General features: G+C 43.3%; 1 protein-coding gene across 2 annotated transcripts in view; it reads left to right on the top strand.

Moving 5' to 3' along the window:
* The window catches only part of runx1 (RUNX family transcription factor 1), a 186,107-nt gene extending 161,735 nt beyond the window's left edge, over positions 1-24,372 (top strand). The window contains exons 3-6 of one of the 2 annotated variants that reach the window (XM_038801624.1): positions 11,471-11,715; positions 12,407-12,563; positions 13,528-13,632; positions 24,227-24,372. In XM_038801624.1, the coding sequence (XP_038657552.1) occupies positions 11,471-11,715; positions 12,407-12,563; positions 13,528-13,632; positions 24,227-24,351 (632 nt within the window). In that variant the 3' untranslated portion in view covers positions 24,352-24,372. Of the gene's footprint in view, positions 1-11,470; positions 11,716-12,406; positions 12,564-13,527; positions 13,633-16,379; positions 16,632-24,226 lie in introns of those variants that run through there. The other variant, XM_038801623.1, reaches the window with a different exon arrangement.
* Positions 24,373-24,872: the final 500 nt, after the last annotated feature.

The raw sequence follows: 24,872 nt of genomic DNA, 5'->3' as shown, positions 1-24,872 counted from the left end.
TCACCTGAAGGGTCAGTAACAAAGGGGCATCATTTTCAGGTGAAAGGCTGGTGGTTGAGAGGAGATTTGACAAAAAACATTTTCACCCAGAGGGTGGTGGGAATCTGGAATACACAGCCTGGGAAGGTAGTTGAGGCAGAAAGCCTTACAACCTTTAAAAAGTACTTGGATGAGCACTTGAAATGTCAAAGCTATGGGCCAAGTACTGGCAAGTGGGATTAGTGTAGATTAGAGTAGTTTTTATGTTATTGGTACAGGGTTGAAGAGCCTCTTCTGTAATGTATGATTCTATGTCATTTTGTTTTAAATTGAAAATGGCCGGACCTACCTCGGAATCCCTGGATCGCTCCTACAGAACCCATAGTTCCACAGAACCTAGTTTGGGAAATGCTGAATTAGCACATATTATACAACAAATGAATCATGTATTCCTGTTGTCATTCTGCAGAGTCTCACAATAGTTGCAACGGTCATAAAATCACCTTAATTATTCCATTGCTTAATTTTGGGTGTCTATTCTATGAAAGCCATGTACTGGCAGTGTAATCATATCATCAAACTCCATCTCATCCAGAGTGTACTTTTGTGGACAAGCAGAAAACGCCTGTCATGAATCAGCGATCTCTTTCTTCATTCCAGCTTTTTTTGCTTCAATCTACTCATTCCCACTGAACTTTCTTCTCTTGTCATTCCTAAATTGCAAAGCTGCTTGCTATGGTCCTCTCTTTTTCTCTGCTGAAATTAAAATGTTTCGATCCATTACAAGAGAGGCTAATTTTCAAAAGTAATTAATTGGCTGTAAACTGCTTTGGGTAGCCCTACTGTTGTGGAAGACATTCGATCATTGAAAGTTCTTCTTCATTTCAAGACACATCACACTATTAGTTCCTTGCACAGTGTCATTTGTAAAGGCACCAGCCCTTTAAAATTGGCAGTAATTAATTATTTCAACTGCCAAATTCTAATATCACCGGCCCCATTTTATTAATCTATACCCTGTTTGGCAACAACAAAATGGTTGAATGCTGAGGCGGCACTGTGGCCTAGTGTTTAGCACTGCTGCCTCACGGTGCCAGGGACCCGGATTTAATTCCGGCCTCGGGTGACTGTCTGTGTGGAGTTTGCACGTTCTCCTCGTGTCTGTGTGGGTTTCCTCTGGGTGCTCTGGTTTCCTCCCATAGTCCAAAGGTGTGCGGATTAAGTGGACTGGACATGCTAAATTGACCCTTAGTGTCCAAAGATGTGAAGATTATGGGGATAGGGCAGGGGAGTGAGCCCAGGTGGGGTGTTCTTTTGGAGGGTCAGTGCAGACTCGATTGGCTGAATGGCCTCCTTCTACACTGTAGGAATTCTCTGTCAGTATAAATGCATAGGTGCATAGGATTTTACAGTGTAGAAGGAGGCCATTCAGCCCATCGGGTCTGCACTGACCTTTAGAAAGAGCACCCTACTTAAGCCCACGCCTCCACCCTATCCCCGTAACCCAGTAACCCCACCTAACCTTTTGGACACTAAGGGCAATTTAACATGGCCAATCCACCTAACGTGCACATCTTTGGACTGTGTAAGGAAACTGCAGCACCCACGCCGACACGGGGAGAAAGTGCAAACTCACCCGAGGCCAGAATTGAACCCAGGTCCCTGGAGCTGTGAGGGAGTAGTGCTAATCACTGAGCCATCGTGGCATATTTGTGGGTTTTTACTGTTGGTCGATTTAACAGAGACCATTTATTCAAAGTTAGCAAACTCCTCTGTTAAAGCAGTGGGTTGGGCACTCCTCTAATTGCACGATCTTAGATCTTACGGGCAGCACGGTAGCATTGTGGTTAGCACAATTGCTTCACAGCTCCAGGGTCCCAGGTTCGATTCCGGCTTGGGTCACTGTCCTTGCGGAGTCTGCACTTCCTCCCTGTGCATGCGTGGGTTTCCTCCGGGTGCTCCGGTTTCCTCCCACAAGTCCAAAGATGTGCAGGTTAGGTGGATTGGCCATGATAAATTTCCCTTAGTGACAAAATTGCCCTTAGTGTTGGGTGGGGTTACTGGGTTATGGGGATAGGGTGGAGGTGTTGACCTTGGGTAGGGTGCTCTTTCCAAGAGCCGGTGCAGATGCAGTGGGCCAAATGGCCTCCTTCTGCACTGTAAATTCTATAATAATGTTTCCTGGGCCTAGTGGTACTTGAGGCAGTCTAAGCATATGCTTGCATCTGCTTCCATGGCTTGTATTTTCTCTCTCTCTCCCCGCCCCCTCCCCCTCCCCCAGAACAGGTGAATAATTCAAACAAGTCTTTTGCCAGACATGATAGCTTGAGGGGCACCACTCCACATCAAACCTGGCTGACCAGGAAACTCCCACCATCTGGGCATGGGGGTATTGGAAGGATTAACGTCCTGATCATCAAACTGTCTTCCCACATTATGAATGCACCTTTCATGTCTATCAAGTCCTGGAGTGGGTTTCTAGATCAGGGGTAGGACACTGCCCAATGTGCCACAAGGCCTCATTACACTAACGGTGGTTTACTATAGTGCCAAATAGCCTGTAAAATGAATAGAGATAGGTAAAAAAAAAAAACTCGCTGCACTTGCAAGGAAGTGTTTCCTTGCTTTACCTGTTTCAACACAACACTGTCAGAATTATTTTTGAAAGTTTTTTTTTGTTAAGCAAGAACAAAATTTGACGTCCTGCTTGCAACTCAACTTTAACGTGATGGGAAAAGTGAGCATCATTTTAATGCCTAAATGAAATTACTAGGTTTTAGATGCCTCGGGCAAAAAGGAATCAAACTCTCTGGTGAATTTGGTAAGTGAAAAACTTATTAAGCATGAGTGCATGTCATTTCCCAATTTGCCAGTATTTAAGAATCTCTGGGGCATTTCGAAGTCCATGTAAAAGCCTGCACCTTACTCCAGCATTGGGGCATTCGGAGCTGCTGCACCCATCGTTCTTCACGATGAATGAAGGGCAGTTTGCCTTCCCCTCTCACCTGTCCTGGGCCATGTACCTCATGCCAGGAGGCAGGGCTGCAACCAACATTTTCGGTAGGGTAAAAACTGCCCTATTTCTTACTGCAAGCAGTTGTAACGTTTCTAAATACAGTATTGCAATTGACGTGATATGACTTTGTCTGGTGTAAACACCTCTGTTGTTTAAAGTTGACAGTGTGTGTGTGGACTAGCAGTTTACGATGTGCTGTGTGTTACATTTACGAATGCAGTTTTCATCTTTAGCCTGTCAGTTTATGTGGCGCGGGGGGGGGGGGGGGGGGGGTTCAGGACAGATCTACTGAAAGAAAAAGGCAGCGTTTTGAACGCCTTTTGGATTTTTATGCGGTGCCTGTGAAATAAATCGCAATTTAATTGTCACGGGATGTCAGGCTGCGCCGTGCTCTGTTTATTGTGCATCTCGCAAGACCTTAGGCACAACTTCACTTGGAGTCTCCTCTGGTTGTTTCTTCTCTCTCTCTCTCTCTCTCTGGAACATATTCGGAGTCTCGCGTGCGGGGAGAAAGGTGTTATGGTCTGTCCGCGACTTAAAACCAACAGATGAAATCGCCCGTTGGCTGAATGACAATCAGAGACCTGTTCCATTGCAAGTGCCTTGCAGTCGGTGTGTTAAGTGGGGAGAACGGTTTGCGAGGTGAACCTTGTGGCTTTAACTGTGGCTGCGCTGATGCATTAGCCATGCCTGTTAATACCCCCCCCCCCCTCCCCCTCCACCACTTCAGCTCAACTCCCGTTATCTTTCAGTTCAATCAGATGGTGTCACATAAAATGCAGCCCTTGAACACGTGAGTTGCTCAATGCAGATGCCAAGGTGTTTTGAGATTACTTGTTTTACGCTGATATATTGTAGCAGGTCCCAAGAATGGCCATTGCTCCTGCTTGCTCATTCACTGGCACTCTGTGTACAGAATGTGTGTTGAATAACAGGAAAGTTGCTGTGCAACAAAACGCAGAGAAGAGTATGCCCTGTTGCCATGCCCCACTCGTTCACGTTGACACCGGAAGAAACGGTGGAAGCTACTTCCTGGCAATAGTTTTAAATATTTGCTTTTTGGGTTGCAGGCGTAACCCCAGAGTGTGCAATTGTTGCCACCCGCCCCAGCTTCAGCTGGGCTACTGATTATTTCTTGCTGTGAGGTTAAGTAGTTATTTGAACAGCCGAGATGTCAATGGGGCGATACAGAAACTGTCTCGGCGGTTAACAAAACTGCAAAGGATGAAAGAATTTTAAGGGCACCGGTTGAAGCTGCAATCTCCTGGTGAATTTGCTTCTGTTAAAAAAAAGCCCTCCTTACCGCCACCAAGCAGAATGTGGCAGTGAATTCACATCACAGAGGGTGGCTGTATGGTTACGAGGAAAAAAAAACACACCTAAAATGTCATGTATTCATTGTAGAAATACAAAAAAAATGTTGTTTTAGGCAAAGCCACACACGCACACAGGCGGTCCAGTGTGGGTGGTAAATGGAAAGAATTCAGGTATGTAACCAGAAATTGGTACAATATTAAATAGCTTCGGAAAATCCAAACACGGAAACCGTGGTCCTGACTATAGTTAGTAACCGTGGAATAACAGTGTAGAGTCTCTGAGGACCAGACCTGGGACGAGACATGTTTCCAGACAAAGTTCGGGCTGGAACCCCATTTTCCCAGATTTTCTGTTGATGGCTCTGGAAAATGGACGAATGCTGTCAGGAATCGAGCTGCTTTAGATCGTTTCTCGGCACAAGCAATAAAAAGATAGCGTCTTCAATGTTAAGATTATTGATGTGTAACATGGGGGGGGGGGGGGGGGGGGGGCAGCTGAAATGGCCAGGAGTCACTCACATTCCCATGTGGATGTCCCACCCCCTCCATTGCTGCATCAACATTAATAACAGAAGGAGACACTAATATCACCCTCACCCCCTGACCTGTGCCCTGAGTTTTGGTTTTTTTTTCACCGAAAGACTGTAATAGATTTAAGAGTTTCAGCGACATTAGTCAGATAAAGCAAAACAAGTACCATGGTCAGCGAAAAGGTGGGTGCGGGGGATAAACGGGATCCAGTGAACCCTGGGCCAATATAATGCAACATATTGAAATAATCGTTGTGTTGTATAAGCCACCCGCAAACATCTTTTCCATAATGGTTCTCTTACGTCAATAAGGTGCCTGTCATATAATTCTCAAGAGTCATTTTTAATTTAAAAGCTGATAACTAGTGAGTTTTTCCCAACCATTCCCTGTTGCTGGGGGGAGTTGGGGGGAAAGGAATCGCCCCCAGTATTGTTTTTGGAAGTGCACGGGATATGTTGAGTTCTGCATTAAGGACAGGTTGAAGAGGCGGGGTGTGCAGACTGAAGGAGCTTCAGGATTTACTCAATGGATTTCACAATGTAAAACATTTGAACTGTGTCCATTTCGTCAACCTGGCGATTCAGCAGAGACACCTAAACTCGAGAGCAGATAAAGAAGTTTGTTTTCATGAACGTATCTGCCAGTGGTAAATTATGGCCTGGTTTTTTTCTTTCCATCTGGGTTCGCGAGCCCCAGAGAAAAGTGAGAATCACATTAGAATTTGACTGCGGAGTGGCGACAACGGTTTAACAGATTTTCAACAGAAAGGGCCACTGATATCAAAAAGTTAGACATATTTCATTAAAAAAAACTACCTCATAATTGTGTAACTTTGGCGCTTTGGAAAGGTCACTGGTAAGGGGATGTCGGAAACACGTCAAGCCATCCAGGGAACGGGCACATTCAACGGATGTGAGGGAGAGGTGGGCGGATATATTAAGAAAGATAGCCCCACATATTTACCGATTTTTAAAATTGTGAACTGCAGGATTTGTAATGTTGAAAAAGCAGATGGGAGCTTTGTAGGTGTGATAGGGTTCCAGATTTGATAACTAATTGAAAGCAGAGGAGTGACAAAGTTGGAATCAGTAATAGTCAATGGGTTAGATACCTGTAATCGTTACCCATGGAATCATTTGGAATTGAAGTGGCAAGCGATCTGAAACGCTTGTCAGAAACCGGCTCTGGGTTCTGGCAATAAAACACTCAGAAGATGATAGTGCGAGGATTCCCATATTGTAGTTTCCAAAGGAATTGCCTCCAAATACATTTTTAAATTGAAATATCAATTTTATATTCAACAGAATTTAAACAAATATATCGAACGCTCTCCCAGTTCGTGTATTGTGCTCCTCCGTTCGGAGAGAAGAAAATGATACTCCACTGATCACTGATTCGGCGTAGTCGGTATTTAAAATACAGATGCATTTAAAATGATCAGACCTGGTGGTCCACTTTGCAACAAAAATAAATGTGGCTTTTGGACAAGTTGCACATGGAGAGACCCACAACTTCATTTTCAGATTCCCTGGATGTGTTTTTTGTTCTTTTGGTTTGAGATTTGAGCGGTGGTGGGTTAATGGTTAGTTCCTCTGTGAAAGGAAATGGGGTGACTGAAGGATGCTCAACATCTTTTAAACGAGCAATTTTGCCACAGTCCCCACACGCGAAGGGACTGGAGAAAAGGGCGCATGCAAAGTAACCAGATAGGTATGGATACCGTGTGCTCCGTCCACGGTGAAATGTGCAATGGTCCCCGGAAGAAACAACAAGGCCTAGGCGACTATGTTTATGTGATGGATAATTAAAGGCGGTAAAAGGTTCACATCAGCAAAATTAACATTTATTCATCTGTAATTCGTGCTGCTTTCTATTATTTTTTTTGTCAAACTAATGGTAACAGACTGAAATAATTTCTGGTAACGAGCTTGGTGTGGCATAGTATTTAATCTATAAACAAGTGAATCTGCATCAGTGTGAAGTTATTGCAAACAAACATTTTTCAATCCTTAACCAACTCTGTGATATTAATTAAATCATGATATTAACACGGTAATCTGATACTCCAGCTTGTCCGTTTCTAACCACTTCTACCTCCATTCGAAATTCCTTGTATTAAAAGCGCCCGTCCCCAGATATGAAAATATCAAATCCACCATCGTGAACTTTCCTGAGATCCGTAAAGCCAGGCATCCCGGTGAGAGAAGATCTGTCACGGGACATTATTCCAGGTTTTTGATTCAGGTGTATTGCCAACACCGTGTCAGTCACTTGGACATTGTCAATAAATCGTTAAAGCTCCAGGAATACTGTGGGCGTGAAGGGATGTGGTGTTTAGACAGCAATCCGTGTGACCTGGGATACAGGCAGCCTCTCGCTTTCAGCTGTGTGGCAGGTGAATCTGGAAGACTCGGAACTCAAAATAGCCTTTTTTTTTGCTAAATGTGACCCTGGCTGTTTCTGATTACACTGTTTGGGCTTCCGTCCTTTGCTAGTCCTATCTCTAAACTGCTATCACTGTTACTGTTTCAATGAACCCAACCCCTGGGTTTGATCAGGGTTGCTGTAACGTGTTAACGCCAACTCTAACCCTAAGCGGACTGCACCTCTGACAACCCAGGAGTTGTGACTGTCGTGTCCCAGACTGAATTTGCAATAAACTAGTGTCATCCTATACCTAACCGAAACTGTGTGTTTTTGTGTCATTTCTTACCCTGGAGAGCAAGGCTGTCATTTAAACGGTAGTTGTGCTGAATACCCACTTCATTTTGATACTGGGCTGGGTAGGTATCTGAGAGTCTGTAATTCTACACCGGGCAGTTCGGTATTGAGAATTCGGACAACTGGGTGACTTAAATCCGCTGAGATCGCGTGTATTCAAACCAGTCATTTAATTTGGAAGTCCACTTTCAATTATGTATAAAGTATAATTAGGAACCCAACGTTGGCATCAGGCGAATGTGAAATTATTGTTCATTGTTGTTTGCCTGGACGAAAGATTGAGTCAAATATACCATAAAGAAAATGTAACGTATTTGTAGCTAACTATAGATGCGGGTTTTAATTTCTAAAAACATTGAAGATATCGTAAACAAAAAGGAACGTCTTTCCCAATTAAGCTGCAAATGTCGCTTTCTACCGAGCCCTTATAATGAAAATAGCATTTGAATCCTTACACAGAATAGTTTCAGATTATGAAAGAATGAAGCAAAAGGAGAGCAAGAGGAGATGGACAGTCGCAATTCGAAATCATTCAATTTAATAAGGCTGGCTATGGTATTTCAAAAAAAAAATCTATTACAATTTTGTCAGCAGACATTTATCCTGCCGCCTTGTGCATTTCGCCAAATAATAATTCAATCTTATGAACATAATTTAATTCATGTGAATCTCCGAAGTTAAATAAAATCAATAATTCTAATTGTCTTGATATTTTGGACGTTCAGCAATGTAGCGCTCCAAAGTTATTTTCTGTGAAATCGACTGGAAAATATTTTCTTTAAAAAAAAGGCTGCCTCTGCATTTTTCTTAATGCTCATATCTTTATTGAGACTCTTCCTGTTTAGTTACAGAAACTAAAATGTACTGCCAAGGCACGCAGACATGGCGCAGGAGGGAGCGGGGGGGTGGGGGTGAGTTGCTCGCTCACATGACACATATGACACATGGAATGAAAAATACACAGTGCATAATCTGTCAGGAGATAAAGTCACCCACGATATGGGTGGGGTTAATGGACATTTTGTTTTTCTTTTTTGTTAAAAAAAAGGTATTGCTTGCCCTGCAAAAAAATAACTCGAGAGCCAAAACCAGAGCTCCAGCTATTAGAGAGTTGTCAGGCTTGAGTGCAACACCAACAGCGCGCTTGAAGGTCCATTGCTGCCCCCTGGAGTCGATCGGTCCGCTCTGCCCACTCCTGCACAGAAGCCTTTCTGTGACTCTACCCAACCGCCTGCCTGCCTGACTGACTGAGGGAAGAGTGAACGCTGGCGGAGGGTTTTTTTTTGGTTAACCATTGGATTCATTTATTAGATCCTGCTCCATGTCAGGAAACGAGTGAAACTGCGGCCCGTTGCCCATCCCGTGAATCGGTTGTCATGCGAATCCCACGCTGTCTCAACCTCCCCGACTCTCGCTCACATTCTGTTGGTGCTTATAGACAGGAGCTGGATTCCTGCGGTTTCCGCAGGGGTCACAAAGCACTGAATACGTGGGATTGAAATCATACCCACTGATTATCAATCGGCGCCCAGACTATTCATATCACAATCAGAAATAAACATCGACTCGGAGGTGGCTGCCACCTCAAGAGGAAATCGCTGGGAGAAATTGCAGAGCTCTGTGCTTAGGCGAGAGGCATGCCTCAAACATTCGGAACTTTATACTTTAGAAATGAACAGTGTGCACCGATTGATCACTTTTGATCTTCAAGTCACATCTAGGGCGTGTGTACTGAAGTCATGCACGATTGGCGAAATGCTTTTCTTTATATATGTATAAACATACAGGGCATGGTGAAGTTGCCTTCATCCGGCGTTGATCCATTTCATGACATTTCTACAGCTTTAAAAAAAAGTGATAGTTATCCTAGATATACATTTATGCAAACTAAGGTCTGGAGACAAGAACCAGCATTCAAGTCCCGCCTGCTTGTCAGTCCTGAATTTGCATACCCATCCATGTTTGACAGTCAATATTGAAGAGTTAACATTAAAATCCCGAGATCCCGGAAAGCATAATATTTAGAAATAAAGAGAGCTGATATAAATTCCTAATCGAATTCCTGCGTAAATATTTAGCTGTCGGTACATAAACAGCTACAGTCAGGGAGCCAGACAGCAACAGCGAGTGAACAAACGAAACATTTTCCTGCTTTTGTTTTTTTGCACTTGGATGGGGGGGGGGGGGGGTCACTGAAACATATTTTACCCCCACCCACCCCCAAACAAAAAGAGGGGATTTCTCACTCTAGGATTCTTTTTGAGTTGTTTTTAAGCCGATCAATAATGGATGAGGAAGAAGGTGATATTAAATATATTTGCTGTTGCGAAATTTTTAAAAAAAGTTTCGAAACTAAAAGTTAGAATGTGTGCGAACAAGTTGAAAGGACAAAGTGAAGTGCGGGGCAGGGAGGTTAAGTGCTGGAGCGGTTTTGGTGGGTGGGGGGGGGTGGTGGGGTGGGGGTAGGCGGGAGCGCGGAGGAATCCCATTGACGGAGGCGGCGCTCGCCCCCCCCCCCCCCCATGTGCGCGCGCGCGCTCCCGAGGAAGTTCTGGCTCCCACACAGCCGACCTCCCCACAAGGCGCGCGCTAACTTTCCGGCCGCCGCTGATTGGCTGGATGGGGAAGGGGGGAGCCAATGGTCCGCCCCGGATTCTAGAAGGCGCGGCCGATTGGTCTGGAGCAGGAGCTATGCAAATGAGTGGGCTGTCGCAGCGGTAGAGAGAGAGAGAAGGGAGAGAGACTGGCCGGGGCTTTGGTGTGGAGAAATTCCGAGGCATTCACCTTCAATCAGGAGCAGAGGGAGTGTGGGGAGGGGAGGCTCATTCATAAAGAGCTGGAGTGCCCGCCGGGAGTGTTCCAGCTAGCCTGTGCAACATACAAAATACTTCTAATTTCTAACCCACTACCCCCCCCCCCCCCAAAAAAAACAAAAAGGGGAGAGAGGAATGCCGACTTAGAGCAAAAAAGAAACTTAATTTCTTCTGCAGCCTGAGAGGTCTTAATTTTGCTTTTAAAAAAGTTTCCTCCAGCCAGCTTTTGAAAGAAAAACTTTCAAGATTTTTTCTTCTTCGGATGTATTTTTGGGCTCAGAGTCATCTTCAGGGCTCTGGTGTGAAGTTCACGTTGGACTGAAGTCTGTGTGTGTGTGAGTGAGTGTGTGAGTGTGCGCGCTCTGAATTTCGCTCAGGAGATTATAGATGTGTGTTTGTGTGCCTCAAACCACAGAAGAGCCGCAAGCCCAACCGAGCTTCAAAACCACGCTGCACCCAAAATAAAGATCTCGAAAGCGAAAGCTCCGATAAGCGAACCGTGCCTGAAGCCCGTGGAAGAGCAGCACACTCGTGGATTGTTTCCTTTTAAAAAAAAAATCAATTCTGCCTGAACGGACCGAGCTGGCCCTGGTGTGGTTATTTACATTTAACCAAATAACATCCGATCGTTGGACCGTGCAATTGCATTTTTTTTTAAATACAAAGAGAAAGGACAGCAAGAACCGTCTCAATCGGTCTTCGGCCGGGATCAGTTTCAGATAACATCTCTTTTCCAAACTGTAGGATTATGCAAAGCGGGCGTCTGTCAGAAACATGCTATGAGACTGAAAAGTGAAAGGCTACAGGTGGACAGCCCATGACTGTGACCGGTAACTGATCAGAAAGTCCCCAGCGCCTGGCACTTGTTTACTTACTGAAACCGATGTGAAGTGAATCCACCCAGAGACTTGCTACATGGTGACCTGCACCCCCGGCTTGCAGGTGGATTAAGGCAGGCAGGCAGAGAGAGAGAAAGATCCAAGGCTTAAGTTTGTGCTGCTGCCCCCCGCTGTTCTTGTCCTCTCTCTTGTACCATTATTATTATTATTATTTTTCGAGATTGTTAAGTTCTGTTGTGATGCGTATCCCTGTAGATACCAACACCAGCCGCCGGTTCACGCCGCCCTCCACCACGCTGAGCACGGGGAAGATGAGCGACTCTCTCCCGCTGGCATCGCCGGAGAGCGCCCTGAGCAAGCTGCGAGCCACCGATCGCAGCATGGTCGACGTTTTAGCCGATCATCCCGGAGAGCTGGTCCGGACGGACAGTCCAAACTTCCTCTGCTCCGTCCTCCCGACTCACTGGAGGTGCAACAAAACCCTCCCCATCGCATTTAAGGTAAATGCGCCCGCGGTGCTTCGGCAGCTCCTCCAGTGGGTGTCGTTTGATGTCTAATAAGATAAAATGTGCCTTTAACTGTTGCATCTGAATCTTCAATAGGCCTGAGAGCACAAGTTAAAGTATTTTCATAGCTGCTAAATATGTTTTTTTTATAATTATACACATTCTAATTCCATTTATATGTTTTTATCACTGCAAGTAGATTTCGTGCAGATTATTGCAGAGAAATAAGTCAATTCTATAAAAAAAACTGTGTATTCCAGTCATTGCAGCCCTGACTGATTTTAAGGATACTCTCTGTCTCCGCGCGTTCTGTACATGCAGCCCGGAATTTAAATTTGGCTTTGCTGCACAGGGTGAATTCCCCTAGCTCCCTCCCAAGAGAACCAGTAGTTTTCTGGAGAAATGATCTACAGCAGAGACTATCATCAGCCAAGTCAATGGTCTGGGGAGATGGTGCAGTGTTACACACAGGGGTGGTGTGTGAGAATCAATGCAGTGTGTGTGTGCGGGGGGGAGGGTAATGATTTTTATATTTTATATGGGGATTGGGCAGAATGGGATTTCGTTGGCAAGTTGAGGTTTAATGGTGAGTGCTGCTCTTGTATTGCTGTCTGGGTTTGTGTGTGAGTGTGTGTGTGTGTGTGTGGACGCTGTGTCACAGTTGTCTTCCTCTCCCGGTGTGCAGGTGGTCGCCCTGGGGGATGTTCCTGACGGCACCCTGGTCACGGTCCTGGCCGGCAACGACGAGAACTATTCGGCCGAGCTGCGGAATGCCACGGCAGTCATGAAAAACCAGGTGGCCCGCTTCAACGACCTGCGATTCGTCGGACGGAGTGGCCGAGGTACTGGCACACACAAATAAAAGCCCCTGGGCAAGGGCGCCCACTGCCCTGTCTGCCTCTCCAGCTCACCCTCCCTCATCACTTTCCCTTTGACCCCCCCCCCTTCCCCCCTCAAATCCATTCCTCCCAAGTTTAGACGAGTTCAGGATTTGCTTTGCCTTGGAGGGGGGGGGGGGGGATATCTCTCAGGGTCTCTTTCACCTGCCAGCTTGGGGGGGGTTTGAGCACCCCCCCCCCCCCCCTTGCTTGTTGTTCACCTCTCCTTCCCCTTGCCCGGGTTAGGGGGGCACTTACTCCCGGGCCAGCACTGGGCACAATGCAAACTCAACGCGGCTCCTCCCAAGTATCCCTGTCACCCTGATAAATATCCCACTATTCTTGTAAGATCTAACCACAGTGTTAATAACTGGATTTCAACCCCCCCTGCAGATCAACTGAAAATCCTCAAACTGGCCAGAAATTCAGCACTGCTTCTCCTACAGTTTCCAAATTACATCAAAACATTAAAAAAAAAGAATTACGCCAGATGTTAGAAACATTGTTAAAGTCCACTATTTTCCATAAGATTACCTTAAACACATTAGCTTCCCTGGAGTATAAATTCCCTCAATTCTGGAGAGCCCGTTGCTATTATTGGACCGTGAATTAGAATTCAATGTCTCTTAAATAGCAGAAAGCATACACTAATTAGGTTCTGCTCGGCCTAATAGGAAAGTAAGAACCGAAGATGCGACAGTCTAAACTCGGAAATGATTCAGATATGGGATGGGGTTGTTTAAACATTGACCAGTTGACAGCGCGGGAAAAGTTGTTTATTTTATGGTTGTGACATGTTTTGTTTTGTGAATTGTTAACCGTTGTAAGGCAGTGTGTTTTCGTTCTTCCTTATCCCCACCCCCAAACCTGTCCCCCTCCCCCAATGGTCTCCGGGACCTGCTCATTTCTTGCTGTCCCTCGGTTCCAGGTAAAAGTTTCACGTTGACCATCACAGTGTTTACAAACCCGCCTCAAGTAGCCACTTATCACAGAGCCATCAAGATCACCGTGGATGGACCCAGGGAACCAAGAAGTGAGTACACCAGTTTGTCATTTCTTTCCCCTACCCCTCCCGAACGGACGGGAAGTAGTCAATCTGTCCTGCACTACATTGCAATCTTGAACATTATGAGCTCTATATAATCTCATTGCTTAAAACGCCTTATCTTCTAATTTTCAATTGCAGCAAATCCCCCCCCCCCCAAAAAAAAAGCCTGCAAGTTGTACACGGTTACAGCTGGTGAACTCAGGAACAGGGAATCCCTGTTTTGACTGGGGTATTTTTACAGACAGTTAACTGGATATTTGATTCAGCGTAGTCGCCTCTTGATTGACACGCAGATATTCCCAATGCAGAGATCGAGAGCACACAGCAATCCGAATAACGTTCAAATTAAATAATGCCACGGTCAATAATCCCGAATGCTTTTTAGACCGTCTCCCCCCCCCCCCCCCCCCCCCCTCCGTCCCCCCATCAAAAAATGTAAAAGCCTTTTGTTGCGACTGATTTGCTAGACGTTGGTGTAGTTTGAGTGACTCTATGAAACTGTCTGATTGTGAGTTAAATACGTCAATATAACGTTTTTACTCATTCATTATTGAAAAGAAAAGGCACCATTGTATGAGCCATACTCGTGGCAATACATTAAAAAAATATGAAAGCACGGCGCTTGCTAAATCAACTTTGTAGGTCTTTTGGCCTGTAAGAAGACTACACACAGAGACACGCCCGCATATACAAATAACACACCATAACATTCTTTCGATCTAAATAATCAAACATCGATGGGGCACTATTTAGTTACTTCGAGAAAAAATATCAGACAAGTGTGTGTGTTTGGCTACTAGAAAATTTTGCGTTGCTTTATAAATGGTCGCATTCGGAAGTTGCTACTTTACAACTTTGAATGCATTATAGTAGGGGAGAGTGCATTAAGGAAAGGAGCTGGTCAATAACAAACATCCTAATATATGGCTAAACCTAAACATCCCTGGTTCGCTTGTCTCACTTCTGGAGTATTTGCAGCCATTTGCCAAATGGACTGGATAGGTTAATCACCAAAAATTAATAATATCGACAAATTATTAAAGATGGCCAGTATGTATTAACGGAAGCTTTTATTTCATATGAATTAATAACAATTACAAGAAGGTTTATTTTACAAATACACCCACCATGGTTGTCTTGCACTAGAAATAAAAGTATCCATTGATAGACATTGATATATTCCGATTAATTTGCACATGCTTCTTATTATCATCACAAAAAGATGCTCCTACTATGAACCATAATACGTTGCTATGAGTCAATAGTAATATACAAAAGCCGCACACCAGAAATAGGTATTTTCTTTTCCCAGAGCTATCTGATAGTGAGTTAAGACCTATCAGAAACATTCCACAGCTTCCATGGGGAGTAGTTGCTACACTACAAAGCAAATAGCCTTATTCCCGTAACAGCATTCCCGAACAGGCGCTGGAATGTGGCGACTAGGGGCTTTTCACAGTAACTTCATTTGAAGCCTACTTGTGACAATAAGCGATTTTCATTTCATTTTTTCATTTTCAAATACAAAACCTGAATGACACTGCGTTGACTGTACCAATCCAGTAAATGCTTGAATGAGATTAAGCGTAGACTATCAATTAGAGTAATCCCATCCTTTCCAATTTAATCATCAAAAACTGACTGGAATTAGTTGCGACTTAGTGTTTAATTAATTTTTAATGAAAGATATAAAACTATAACTCTTAATGTCGAGCTAGTTGCAAGTATTTTACAAAACGGTCATTTCAGAATTTGTCACAAGTGACCATTTTGAGTGCATTCATAACAAAGTCATAAATCAGTAATGAAAATACAGTTATGAGGGACCGTAACAGCCAATGAATGTGATTTCATAATTTTGAGATGGTTTGATATTATAAGCCTATTTAAAATACAGGTCTTATTGTTTATCATTAATGTTCGTATGTGTCTACATACATTCTGGTTTTAAAATGGATATGTAATTTTATGGTGTAATTTTACATTTGGTTGGTTTGGCCACGGCAAATATTTGGCTTTTGAATGTCATCTGTTTCCATTTAATATTAAAACTAAGCTTTGGCCACGTTTATAATACTTAACAAAATTAATTGATATACAACTCACTGATATGAGTTGGAATACTCATGCTAATCTTTTGGTTAAAAAGTATCATACTATTAATTCCCAGTTGATCCTCAATTCTCCTGCACCCTCAATACACCCTTTCTCTTCAAGTCCTCTCTTTACCAGCATGTTATACTTAATCCTGGATATCTGGATCATTTGAGTGTATTTTTGTGAGAAAGGGGACCAGGAGAGATGTTGCTGATTTCACAAGCAAAAGAATGTTCTAAAATTGTTATACTGGCTTTTGGAAGTATAACAATTAAAATTGAAACTGATTAACTATCATAGTGTTTGATTTTTAAAATGTTTTAGTTGAATTCCTGGGTACTCTTTTAGTGGTATTTGTTTCATAAATTATTAATATTTTAATTCTGTAATTAAAATATTCATCTGAATTGAGGTTATGGGTTCTGATACACAAAATATAAATTTGTTTTTAATCTGTAAATAATTATTTCAGAATAAAAAGCCTTTAAAGCTTTTGTATCTACAGGGAATTGGAATAAATTGCAAAGCAGGGGAGGGAGGTTGGGTGGAATTAGTCGTTTTATTTGTGAATAGCAGAAGATTATCTTTTCACCTATTCATCTAAACCACAAAATTACCTTTGATCTTGTGTTTAGTGAACATCAGAGAAACCAACAGATTTCAGATAAAGATTCAGGTCACCTCCCAGTCAAACCACAGAACTGAAGTCAAAGTGATCGCTATAAACGGCAATTGGGTGGTGGCAGATTCACCAACACAGGGCTCTAGTTTGTATACTTGATTAGCTAAGAGGGCATTTATTAAACAAGGAAATTAAGGCTGGATAGTCAGCGTTATAACCCATGGTTTCTGACTTTCTCTTTAAAAATGTTATCCATCACTGGCCATTTTTAAGCTCGAGCATAAATATTTTAACACATATTTATAATTATATCCTGTAGAAAGGAATCCTGATGCATTTTCCACAGTTTCATTCACTGGGCGATTTTATTTTGAAAATAGTTTCAATATAAAGAAAACAGAACATAAGCAGTAATTAGGACAAGTGACAATTGAGAGGTGCTCAAGAACTGGCAATCTTACTACCCCTGGGTATTTTGATTGTAAAATTGGATTATTTGGGCAACGATATGTGGTATACAGGTAAGCATAGAAATTGACAGAAGGTCACATTACGCCAAATCACTTGCTCTGACAGCAGGGCATGTTGAAATTACTTGGAGGATTTGCTCTGCCTTGCAGGATTTACAGGGCAATTTCAAAATACTGTAATGAAGAATAATATTCAGAACCAAGGCAGTTACAGCATCAAGGGTATGGTAATGTGAAAATAGATCTTTTTAGCAAAATTATCACTAAAACTCAGGAAATTAATCAAAATTGCTATTCAAATATATAAAACATGGAGGGATTTTAAAAAAGTATAAGACTTGTACATTTTCTTATTGAATCGTTTCTCTCAAATGCCTCTTGTTCATCACAGAAGCCCATTTCGAAACACAAGGTGCATATTAACTCTGGTAGCATGAATATGGAGTGTTATATTAATCTTTTCTGTCCGGAATTTATGAGAATCACTAAAATAACCATTCAGTTTAAAGACAACTCAGTAACATCTTTGTTCATTTCACTGTTTGGCAAAATTTAACATTAAGATTAACACTGGCAATTGCTAGAAATGATCATATTTAGCTCTTGCTTCCCACCGTTTGATTATGTTTTCAGCAGTCTGTATTTACAAGTACAAATTTGAATTGATTAATGTATTAGGCCAGTGTTTGACCTTTTACACATGACCCCATCTGCCAGACTGTTTATTTACGGGACTCATGAACTCAAGCGCTGTGAATTATTTAATGTCTATTTGCAGTTTTTAATAATTACCCAAGTCTAAAGATACTGTGCTCAGGTGGGTGCTAATAGAAAAAAAGATTTTGTACGCTAAATACAAAATTGTGTCCAAACTATTTATTTATTTTATTTTGGTATGGGATCGTTGTTATTGATATGGGGATTGACATTACATTCATTACTGATTATTGTTTATTGTTGGGTGTAAATTTGGGAGAAAATGTGAAAAAGGAGGAGAATAAAAAATATTTTATTTTATTTTGTTCCTTATTCTTCAATGAGGGTACTAGCTGCCCATTGGCGCATGGTTCCATGGGTACCATTTACATACAAACATATATATTAGGAGCAGGAGTAGGCCATTCGGCCTATCGAGCCTGCTCCATCATTCAATAAGATCATGGCTGATTTGATTGTAACCTCAACTCCATGGGGACGATTCTCCAATATGGAGCCCAAGTGTTCGCGCCGTCATGAACGCCGTCGCGTTTCACGACGGCGCGAACCTGGCCCGGGTACGATCGATTCTGACCCCCCACTGGGGGCCAGCACGGCGCTCGAGCGGTTCACGCCGCTCCAACCTACCTTCCCGGCGCCAACCCACGCATGCGCGGGGGACATCTCTAGCATGCCGGCCCCGACTCAACATGGTGTCGGTGTTCAGGGGCCGGCCGCGCCATAAAGTAGGCCGGGGTGGGGGGGGGGAGGCCGGCCCGCCGATCAGTGGGTCCCCATCGCGGGCCAGACCCCATCGAAGGACCCCTCCTCGGTGAAGGAGCCCCCCCCACCACAAGCTGCCCCTCCCCCCGACCTTTCGCCGCAGAGTTCCCACCGGCAGCGACCAGGGGAGAACGGTGCGGGCGGGACTCTATCGTATCCGCGCAGCCACTTGGCCCAAATGGCGCCGATTCTCTGCACCTCGGAGAATCGCCCGCCGGCGTCGTGGCACAGTTGTGGCGATTCTCCGGCGCGGCGCGGGGCTCGGAGAATCGCCCCCCATATTCCTGCCTACCCCACAGGCTGTTCACCCCGGTGGTAACATTTCTAACATTTCACATGCAAGGTGCATCAAGTTGCTGCTCAAATGTGAAGCAACATGAAGTGTTACCAACTTGTAAGCTCATGGCCAATGCACCGTGCAGTATTCCTAATTCTGTAGGAGGAGCAAAGTGGAGGGTAGTGGATCCATCCTCATCACGGATAATGAAAATCTTGGAGGATACTTCATTCAACCTCATGCAGTTTGGAGGTTTCACATTATGAGGTGGCCTGGGACATAGCAGGGAGTCTATGCACACAGCTATAAAATAGTGAATGTAATAGGGTGAACTGAGAAAAGGGATGAAAACATATATGGGTGTCACGCTCGCACAGTGGTTAGCACTGTTGCTTCACAGCTCTCGGGTCCCAGGTTTGATTCCCGGCTTGGTTCACTGTCTGTGCAGAGTCTGCACGTTCTCCCCGTGTCTGCGTGGGTTTCCTCCGGGTGCTCCGGTTTCCTCCCACAGTCCAAAGATGTGCAGGTTAGCTGGATTGGCCATGCTAAATTGCCCTTAGTGTCCAAAAAAGGTTAGGTGGGGTTACTGGGTTACGGGGATAGGGTATGTGGTCTTAAGTAGGATGCTCTTTCCAAGGGCATGTGCAGACTCGATGGGCCGTATGGCCTCCTTCTGCACTGTTAATTATATGATCCTATGATCTATGTAAAATGGATCAAAAATCAGATATAAAAACTGGATTCAGACTGCAGTGATGATTCCACTTTGACAACTGAAAAATGTTGATATCACACTCTGAACATTTATTAGACATTACTATTATTTACTAAGCTTCTATTACCCATGAACACAGCAAAACCCGAAGTCAGCAAAGATCCGGGCCGGAGAGCTTCCAATTTTTGTGGTAGTTGGATGCCAATCATCTCAGCCCCAGGATGTTGTTGCAGGAACTCTTCAAGACAACACCTTGAGTCCAACTCTGCTTGGCATTAAACGTAATAATTGTTGCCAAATAATCCCTCCCCATCCCCACCCTGGGTGTAACCATTGATCAAAACCTCAACCAGATCAGCCATGTAAATACTTGGCTTTTAGAGCAGATCAGAAGTTGGATGTTCTGTGGTGAGTGGTTCACCTGCCGATTCCTTAAAATCTCTCCGCCATCTGTAGGACACAAGTTAAACTTCCCTGGATGTGTGTAAGTGCAGCAACACTAAAGTGGAAAAAGCAAATCCCCTCGAACTGCAACTTCATCCACAGGCGGAAACATCCATTCCTTTCGACAGTGTCATGGCCTCTTTGGCAGTAATGAGTAAATTCCCGACCTCCAGCACCAGCATGACTTGGAAACATAGAATAGAATCCCTACAGTGCAGAAGGAGTGCATTCGGGCCGTTAAGTTTGCACCGACCCTCCGAAAGAGCATTCAACCAAGTCCACATCACCACCCCAGTCCACTTGACCACCCCATCCCAATAACCCCTTAAACTAACCTGCACGTCTTTAGACCATGGCAGGAAACTGGAGCACCCAGGAGTAACCCATGCAGACACAGGGAGAACGTGCAAACTTCACACAGACAGTGACCCAAGCCGATAATTGAACCTGGGACCCTGGAGCTGTGAGGCAGCAATGCTAACCACTGTACCACCATGCCACTCTGCATATATGGCAGTTCACTTGTTTTTGTTGAGTTAAACTCTTGGAAATGTCTCCCTAATAGTATTGTGGTGGTAGCTTCATCAAACAGATTGCAGGGGCTCCAGATGAAGGCCCACCACAAGTTCTTTGAGGGACAAAGGGATAGGCACTGAATGCTGGCTTTGCCAGCTGCGGCCGTATCTCACGTATTGAATTAAAAGTAAAAGCAAAATATATTACATAATAAATTAAAAATGTTTGGATAGAGGTAGAAGACTATCCGCCTGTCGCCTCAACTCCCACCGTTCCATCACTCAGCCACCTCGACCAGCCAGACTAAGTTTCCTTTCCATTGATGTTATACCATGAAAGTCTGGGATTCTGAAAGCGGGGGGAAAAACATGAATTAGCACTGGCCCATATTCCAAATATGTGTGCATTAAGATTATCTTCAAATCTCATATTTATAGCAAACCAACAGAATACAATGTTATACCTTTTTTTGTTCATCACTACTTCACATTTAGTTTGTTCTGAGCACTTTTCTGAATTGTGGGCTGGTGTTATGCTGCAGACTCACATCTACGGAAAAGTAAATTAAAACCATCTGAAATTGTTATCTAATAAATAGATCACTATTATACAGTGGTATTTACACAATTAAACCTAAGTACTAGAAATTTAATATGGGCATTCATTTGCTCAAAACAATGTTTTCTTAATAAGGAGCTTTTTAGTAAAAGAATATTACCTCAAATTTGTAGGTACGTTATTGTCTAAATGGCTGGACATTGAAAAGCTGTTTCTCATTACTGAAACCAATGCTTTAAAATGGATTGGATTAGAATAGACTAAAATAGAACAGAATCACTACAGTGCAGAAGGAGGCCATTTGCCCCATTAAATCTGCTGTTGTGACGACAACCAAAGAGCACTGCAAATGTTGTACAGCCTTCCGTCCACTTAAACTAGGATGTTGGGGAGGCTGGATAGTTTCATCGAGAATCTTTAGCGACTGTCAAGATCTCGGAATACAAAACAAGCTTCCAGAGGGAGGCAGATCACCATCCTAACCCACGTCCCGCACGTTAGCCCTCCTCATTCCCTCATTTATTGGCTTGACTTTGGCATGAACATTTCTAACTTTTCCTTTCAAAATAATTACCAGTTGAACCACCTAGAAGAGGTACTTTCCGAGCATATAGTTGACTATGACGTCTCACAGAGCAGAACGGTTTCACGCCCTCCAGACTAAGTGGTCAACTTTATTATTTTATGGCCCTTCATGTACTTCTGGGCTAATTTTGTGCAAAAGCGTAATTGCAAACTACAATATGCCATAACTAAAGAGACCCTGACCAAAATAGGCAAATTATTTCCTGACCCTGGCCAAAATAGGCACCTCAGCGGTGCCTAGTGAGTTGCTCTTTAGGGCAGCACCGTAGCACAGTTGCCAGGGTCCCAGGTTCAATTACCGTTTGGATCACTGTGCAGAGTCTGCACGTTCTTCCGGTGTCTGCGTGGGTTTCCTCCGGGTGCTCCAGTTTCCTCCCACTAGTCCTGAAAGACGTGCTTGTTAGGTGAATTGGACATTCTGAATTCTCCTTCTGTGCACCCGAACAGGCGCTGGAATGTGGCGACTAGGGGATTTTCACAGTAACGTAATTGCCGTGTTAATGTAAGTCTACTTGTGACATTAATAAAGATTATAAAGTAAGCAGGTTCGCCAACTCTTAAAACTGTACTTATCCTACCTTTTGAACATTATTTCTATGCTTTCAAAACCCCAAACATTTTATCCTTCTGATAATTTTGCCAGCAATTCTTTTCAAAATAACTGGGGAAACAAATTGGATTTGGAGTTGTGATTGCAACACAATTAAATCGGCATATTCGAGTCGGGTCCAGTGAATTGTTGCCTGGAAAGCAGTACTCCATGTGTGTATTACTTGAAGTCAACATTAGTTTAATATCTAAACATATTTATAGTGTCAAGGGTATTATTCATTCTGCACAAGCTGACAGGCACTGCGTTGCCAAAAAAGCATCAATGAATTAGATAATTTTAGGCAGCTTGTTTCAGTTCATTCTGTGCGAACAGTACTATTGGACATTTTATAAGTGAAAGAAAATGCCTTTCCCTTTTGAATAAGGTTTGATTAATTCTGATCACATTATCTGAAATCACCAAGAGGTTTTACCTATTGATTTGAAAATCCTGGATGAATTCCCACACAAGAATCATTGATTGCCCCATTCACTTTCATAGATATGTAACACAAGGCTAGAAATGATCATTTGTAATATTAGTACAAAGATACTGACTTTGTACAATGTTTCTCAGACTGTAATAAAGCCATTAAAAATAAAACAGGTCTTTGTTGAAATAGTGGACAAGGGAGTGGTATAAATTAGACATAATGGGAATACAGTACAGTCGACAACCTCCTGTTGCTGACATTAGTTAGGAAAATATTCTTCTGCTATTCTGGTAGTGGCAGTCATCCATTTCAAATAAACAGGTGAAATGCTTGCATTAAAACATTGTCTCACAAATGTTGCTCCTTGCGTTACAACGTGACTGATAGTCTGAAAATATCAGCCATAGATATTTCTACGTTTCCAGTTATAGAGTAGAGATCACAGTTTTCCCTTATGCAAATAACTGAAATGTTTGTGTGCTAATATCACAAGCTACAATTTCTAGGAACAAGAGGCTCATATCTGCATGATAGCATTGTGGATAGCACAATTGCTTCACAGCTCCAGGGTCCCAGGTTCGATTCCCGGCTTGGGTCGCTGTCTGTGTGGAGTCTGCACATCCTCCCTGTGTCTGCGTGGGTTTCCTCCAGGTGCTCCAGTTTCCTCCCACAGTCCAAAGATGTGCAGGTTAGATGGATTGGCCATGATAAATTGCCCTTAGTGTCCAAAATTGCCCTTAGTGTTGGGTGGGGTTACTGGGTTGTGGGGATAGGGTGGAGGTGTTGACCTTGGGTAGGGTGCTCTTTCCAAGAGCCAGTGCAGACTCGATGGGCTGAATGGCCTCCCTCTGCACTGTAAATTCTATGATATTGTATTTTTGTTGTTTAATAGTTAAATGCGCAAGAGTCTGAGAAAACATGAAAAGTGTCTTGTAGTAATTGATACCAAGAACGGAATAGTGTATTACTTCCTGGCTGTTTGGCATTAACACATCAAACAGTTTTTATGAAAGAAAGGCTTAGGGCATTGTTGTGCAGTGGTTAGCACTGCTGCCTCACAGCGCTGAAGACCCAGGTCCAATACCAGCTTTGGGTCACTTTCTGTGTAGTTTGCACATTCTCCCCGTGTCTGCGTGAGTTTTACCCCCACAACCCAAAGATGTGCAGGATAGGTGGATTAGCCATGTTAAATTGCCCCTTAATTGGAAAAACAAATTTTTAAAATGGTTTATATTTAGGGCTTGTGTTTTAAGACTAAGCATGTTACTCAAAGTGAAGTGCTCATTATTGGTTTATAATGTTCCCTGCCTTCACTGTCCTTGCACGATAAGAGAGGAATTCTGAGCATATTCTAATGTATATGCAAATTGTTTGTGTTGTTTGTACGTGTGCATGATTGCAATATGGATGTATTTGTGTGCTGCTGACTGTGTGGGTGGTGTGGAGTGGCTGTACGTGTGGGCAGATATGTGACTGTGTGCGTATAATTTGTGTGGTGTGTGGCTGTATGTGTGGAGAGATTTGACTGTGTGTGGTGTCTGGGTGTTTTTGAATGCAAAAGCATAAACAAACAGATGACAAGTAATGTTTGGTTCTCACAAACTTTAAAAAACAACTTATTCAGTTCTCACAAGGTTAATGTTGAGATTTATACAGCAACACAGCTTCATTTGGATTTAGTTGGAAAGCCAACTGGAGTCTCTCCAAGCAATATGATACATTCTTATTAGATTGATGAGCATCATTAACCTTTCGTAATTTTAACGTATTTTCCTCTCTATCTTCTAAAAGATCACTACTACAATGACGGCAATATTTTCTCTCAAAAGCCATCCTCTTTACTTTGGCCATATCTCCACAAATGCTTGAAAACTACGATTTTGGACAATGCAGTCTTCATTATGTGCACAGCTTAAGAACATAAGAACATAAGAACTAGGAGCAGGAGTAGGCCATCTGGACCCTCGACCCTGCTCCGGTATTCAATGAGATCATGGCTGATCTTTTGTGAACTCAGCTCCACTTTCCGGCCTGAACACCATAACCCTTAATCCCTTTATTCTTCAAAAAAACAATCTATCTCTATCTTAAAAACATTTAATGAAGGAGCCTCAACTGCTTCACTGGGCAAGGAAGTCCATAGACTCACAACCCTTTGGGTGAAGAAGTTCCTCCTAAACTTAGTCATAGGCTTGTGTGACATAAGTATGTTTCGATTTAACTTAGTTGTTGTGCTGCAAAGACCTATTAACATTAACAGCATTTTACACGTGTCCGAGACATTATCCTTACTTTGGAGTTGCCTGAACCTCTGCTTCTGGCTCATTCTGTGGGTATACCACACATCTGAGATTGGGCAATACTGAGTTATACTGCCAACTCTGGCCTACCTTCCAGTCGCAAGAAAACAGTGCCCTTTCCTGCAAATGTCAATGGG

Source organism: Scyliorhinus canicula, chromosome 7 (genome assembly GCF_902713615.1).
Source record: "Scyliorhinus canicula chromosome 7, sScyCan1.1, whole genome shotgun sequence".
NCBI lineage: Eukaryota > Metazoa > Chordata > Chondrichthyes > Carcharhiniformes > Scyliorhinidae > Scyliorhinus > Scyliorhinus canicula.
The sequence above is the reverse complement of the archived record's forward strand: the minus strand, read 5'-3'. Positions and strand labels throughout refer to the sequence as shown.